A 4,862-nucleotide genomic window follows, 5' to 3' on the forward strand; every position below is an offset into this window, starting at 1 on the left:
ATAGTCGTTTTTATGTCATCGTTAGTTGTTACGCTTTGTCAGTTTATTACTGTTTGTAACTGTAACTTTGTATGTAATAATAATAATAATAATAAAGTTTAAAAAAAATAGCAAGCTTTTACTTTTGATGTACTTAAACTTTATGTTGTCATGGCGCCAAGAGAAATTAGAGAGTTGTTTTTTAAAATACAGTCGAGTGATAACATTTTAGAGAATTACGTATTGAATGTAGAGGAAATTTGCTCCTTTCCAAGGGATATCATTATTAATGGACTTTCGTAATTTAAAGAGGCTGCAATTTTCAAATTAAGAGTCAATTTTCAAATTTAGAGTCGATTTACAGAATTATTGGAACACTTATTTACAGAAATATTAGAACAACACTATTGACATAGAGCAGTTCTTGCTGCTAAACATTATTCTAGACGTTGATGACCCAGTGAAAAGAAATCTGAAGAAGCGGTTTAAGATAGCAGCATGTATCGATGATCTATATCTGATGTCGATTACTTTAGCAGAAAATCAACTTCATTTGGACTTCAATAAATTGCTTTCCAACTCCAAACAAGTTAGTCAACAAATGTATCAACCATCAGATATAAATATGGTATTGATTCTAAAAGAAATTATTGATTGATTAAAAGAGTTACAGTAACAATAAAAAAAAAATTACGACACATTTGCATTTATTACGTAATAAAATCGTAAAATATCCGTCACAACCTACCCTATGCGCGCATCACTGATGATTTAGTAGTGATTCAATACTTATTGTAAGTGGTGATTAAGTACTTACTAAACGTTGATTTTGTAAACTTTTTATCACTAGTGATTGGGTGGTGATTTGTTACTAGTGAATAAGTAGTAATTATCACCGCTGATTTAACACCGATACACTATTGATTTAGTAGTAATTCAATACTAATCGTAAGCGGTGATTAAGTACTTATTGCACGGTGATTTTGTAAACTTTGTATTACCGTAATTGAGTGGTAATTTATCACTAGCAAATATGTAAAGATGATTACAGTTGATTTAACGCCAATGCACTCGTGATTTAGTTTAGATATCGTTAATAGTGATAAGGTACTTATTATATATCATTTATGGTATATTTAAGTAATATTGATAAAATACTATTTATTTAACGCCAAATTCCAGTGTTAGCAGGGATTGCGATAATTAACATATTTAAAAATAATCATTCAAAATCCTTAATTTGTTTTTAATAAAAAACTACAGTTAGACTTCTGAAATTTTATTTCTGAAATAATACAAACATAATACAAAAGAAATATATAATAAAGAAATACAAACGAGTGACGTTTTACAAAAAATAGGATCAAATACATAAAAATGAAAAATAAACTATAATTAAAAATATTTTCATAACGTTTTATTGTGACTATCTCCTTTAAAACTGTAGAGTTGATTATTTAGTTATCATAATCTTTTACACTTTCATGCTGACTCCTGACTGCATCTAAAAAAAAAGAAAACTGAACATTGATAAAATTTAGAAAGAAATATTTTAACAAAATTTTTTTATTAGAGTATGATGATAAATCATAAACAAATTAAAAAATAATAGAAGGCACAAATCAGTTTTTTAAATTGAATGTAAATAACAAAAGTTAAATGATATGTTATTTTATAAAGTTACTAAACAGCAGTTAAAAAATATTTTTATTAGTAAAAGAAAAACAAATTTTTTTTTATAAAGTTTTATTTGGATTTTCAATTTTTTTCTTCTCAGTTCGAATATTCAAGACACCAGCTTGTCGCAACCACTCTCCAATAAAACTGTGGAGTTGAATATCTTTGGTGTCAGCATGCTGACTACTAACTGCCTCTAAATAAAAAAGATACAGAACTTTAAAACATGAAATTGAAATACCTTTGTATATTTGAAACGTGACTTAGTCACATTTAATAAAATATGTGTAAACTTGTTCCTTTGTATATATACCTATAATGGCTGAATAAATATTTTTGAATTCCGTGCAAAAATTACATTTCTTGGCAGTCCCCGTTATATTATATTTCGAAGCAACATCTTTAGTTAAAAGTTTATTCATTGCCTCATAGATACTTTTTTTAGGGTGGATGCCACAAGCACGAGCTAAAACTGCCACCTGTAATAATAATTTAATATATATAATAACATGATAAATTAAAGTAACCAGTAAATAATCTAGGGGGAGGGGGTATGCATCCCCCTCTGCCAGAATATTTAAAGCATCAGTATAGCCAGCAAAAATCTTGAAAATACTATATCAAATTGCTATGGAAATAAGACATAGGTGACTTGAGATGTAAAAGGCATTTACAATAATATTTTTTATTAGATTTTCATGAATTTTTATTCAAGATTTTGATCTTTAGAATAAGTTTAAACTCATTCCACACCTCTACTGTGAATTCCTGCATCTATCGCTGCTTACTTTTCACTATTTGGTTAAATATTACTGCAACAAAAAAAAACAGTGAACATTACCTACCTGTAACAAACTAACAGCAATATAATACGATATTACTAATTAACATTGTATGGATTTGAAATTTGAAAAAATATCTTTAGCTCGAACCAGATTTTTAACTGACTAATACAGTGTTATAAATTATGTGTTACAAATAATAACAAAATTGCTAAAATATACTAGTGAACATACCAGCTGCAAATATATACTTTTGTCTTCTAATTTACTTTCTAACTTCCCCAAATCCTCAACATTGTCAATAATAATTAAGACAAACGTATTAACATTATCTACCCCTGTATGCTGCAAAACTGAAAACTTTTCTATAAGATCTTTTTGGGTTTGCTTAATATCAGATAAATCTTTTTTTAAATTTTTTAAAATTTTCATCACATTTTTCTGGAAAACTAAAAATAAAGAAATTTTAAGTTACAAAAAGATACATTTTGACACTGGATCTTTCATAATGCTCTGGTTGGGACATTTTTATTTTATATATAATATAATATCAGATGTTATATTATATATAAAATAAAAATGTCCCAGAGCATTATGAAAAATTAAGTGTCAAAATGTTTGTACCAAGAAAATTCCTATTTAAATACCTTGAAATCTAATTATTAGTATATATGTACATATATTTATTAGTATAGTGTTATATATATATATATATATATATATATATATATATATATATATATATATATATATATATATATATATATATATATATATATATATATATAATTAAATACCAAGAAATCGAGTTATTAGTTTATTTAATTGTTTTGTATGAAAGCATAAAAATTTAAATTTAAAGTTCAACTATACCATCTTGTGATACACTGGGTGTACTATCTATGTCATCCAAAGTTTTACTGCTGCAACCTGCAATAAAAAACTTTGTTTATTTATATACACAAATTTTATAAGAATTTAATATCCAACATATATAAAGAATAAAAACTGTACTATTACTTGTGTTATGCTGCAGGAGATAAGATTGAGAAGATGGTACTTTAGTTTGAGATTCTGGATCAATCTCCAAATCAATTCTTTGCCTCTTTTTAGTAATCAAATTCAGATTTGAAGGCACTTAAAAAAAAACAACCTTAAATTTAATTATAGAAAACTACACTTTAAAATATCTGCAAAAATAAACTTCTTAAAAGATATCTGATATATTTTAGATGTATATTGTAAAGTCTTACAAAGATCTTTGTTAGCATAACAAATAATACTCATTGATCTTACTAAATATTATTTGCTATACCAAAGTGTAAAAAATTAGTCTCAAAGAAGAAAAATGTATACACCAGTATTGAAAACACAATAAAAAAAAAGTTTATAAATATAAATTTTTAATTATAGATAAAATAAAGAACATTTTTGTAGTGATGGTGGAAGTAATGGAAACTTGTTGATTATTGTCTCTTGCTCTTCATCACTGCTGCAAACTAATTTAGGCCTTTTTGGTTGATTGGAAACAATATCATTATCTATAATAAACAATACACCTGTTCACAAATTTTTGCAAAAAATTTTTTAGTATAATACCAAACAAAATAAAGTAAATAACTTAAAATAACCCAAATCATCAGAATCACTCATAAAATATGGTAAAACTGTTCGACATTTTCGCTTGGAAAGATTATCATCATCTGTATCTTCGTTCGTATCAATGGCTGAGGGGACAAGCTCACATTCAGAAAAGCTGCCTAAAATAAAAAATAAAAACATGAAAATGCAAGTACTATAAAATATAGATAATTGTTTCATAAAAGTTGAATATGACTTAAACTTACTTCCACTTCCATATTTCTTTAACAAAATAAACCTGAACCAGTCTTTTTTTGGTAGTTGCCTGTTTAAAATTAATGGCTTCACATTAGGAACTGGAGGCCAGCACACCCAAAAGCTATCATTTCTTTCTTCTATCCAATTTGAAGGAATTGTTCCATATTCAATGGAATGTGGAGGTTCGAGCCATTTCACTTTAACAAACTTATCCATTTTTTTTTTAATTTAAAAATAAAAGCTGAAATAAATAATTAAGTAATAAATAATTAACAATTAGAACAATAATAAAAAAGTAATTACAATAATAAAAATAAACGAATATTATCATTGATATTATTGTTGTTATTATTAGTATTATAATTATTGTTGTTATTATTATTATTATTATTATTATTATTAATAACTATTTATATATACATAGTTAGGGACAGTATTAAACAGGTATCAATAAAAAAATTAGAGTGAATAATATAATTAAACATTTTCATCATAAGAAAAGTAAAACGAAAATAATATTATGAGGCGATAAGTAAATTATAAACTATATATATATATATATATATATATATATATATATATATA

General features: G+C 25.4%; 1 protein-coding gene across 1 annotated transcript; it reads right to left on the reverse strand.

The window, feature by feature from the left end:
- Nucleotides 1-1,242: 1,242 nt before the first annotated feature.
- LOC136078354 (uncharacterized) lies at nucleotides 1,243-4,549 on the reverse strand. Its single transcript, XM_065794053.1, has 8 exons — nucleotides 4,286-4,549; nucleotides 4,070-4,198; nucleotides 3,866-3,979; nucleotides 3,459-3,575; nucleotides 3,312-3,368; nucleotides 2,673-2,887; nucleotides 1,970-2,135; nucleotides 1,243-1,852 (listed from the first exon to the last, which is right to left on the reverse strand). The coding sequence occupies exons 1-8, from the start codon at nucleotides 4,491-4,493 to the stop codon at nucleotides 1,716-1,718; spliced, it is 1,143 nt and encodes a 380-aa protein (XP_065650125.1). The 5' UTR covers nucleotides 4,494-4,549; the 3' UTR covers nucleotides 1,243-1,715.
- Nucleotides 4,550-4,862: the final 313 nt, after the last annotated feature.

This window comes from Hydra vulgaris, chromosome 03 (assembly GCF_038396675.1).
Source record: "Hydra vulgaris chromosome 03, alternate assembly HydraT2T_AEP".
Classification (NCBI taxonomy): Eukaryota; Metazoa; Cnidaria; class Hydrozoa; order Anthoathecata; family Hydridae; genus Hydra; species Hydra vulgaris.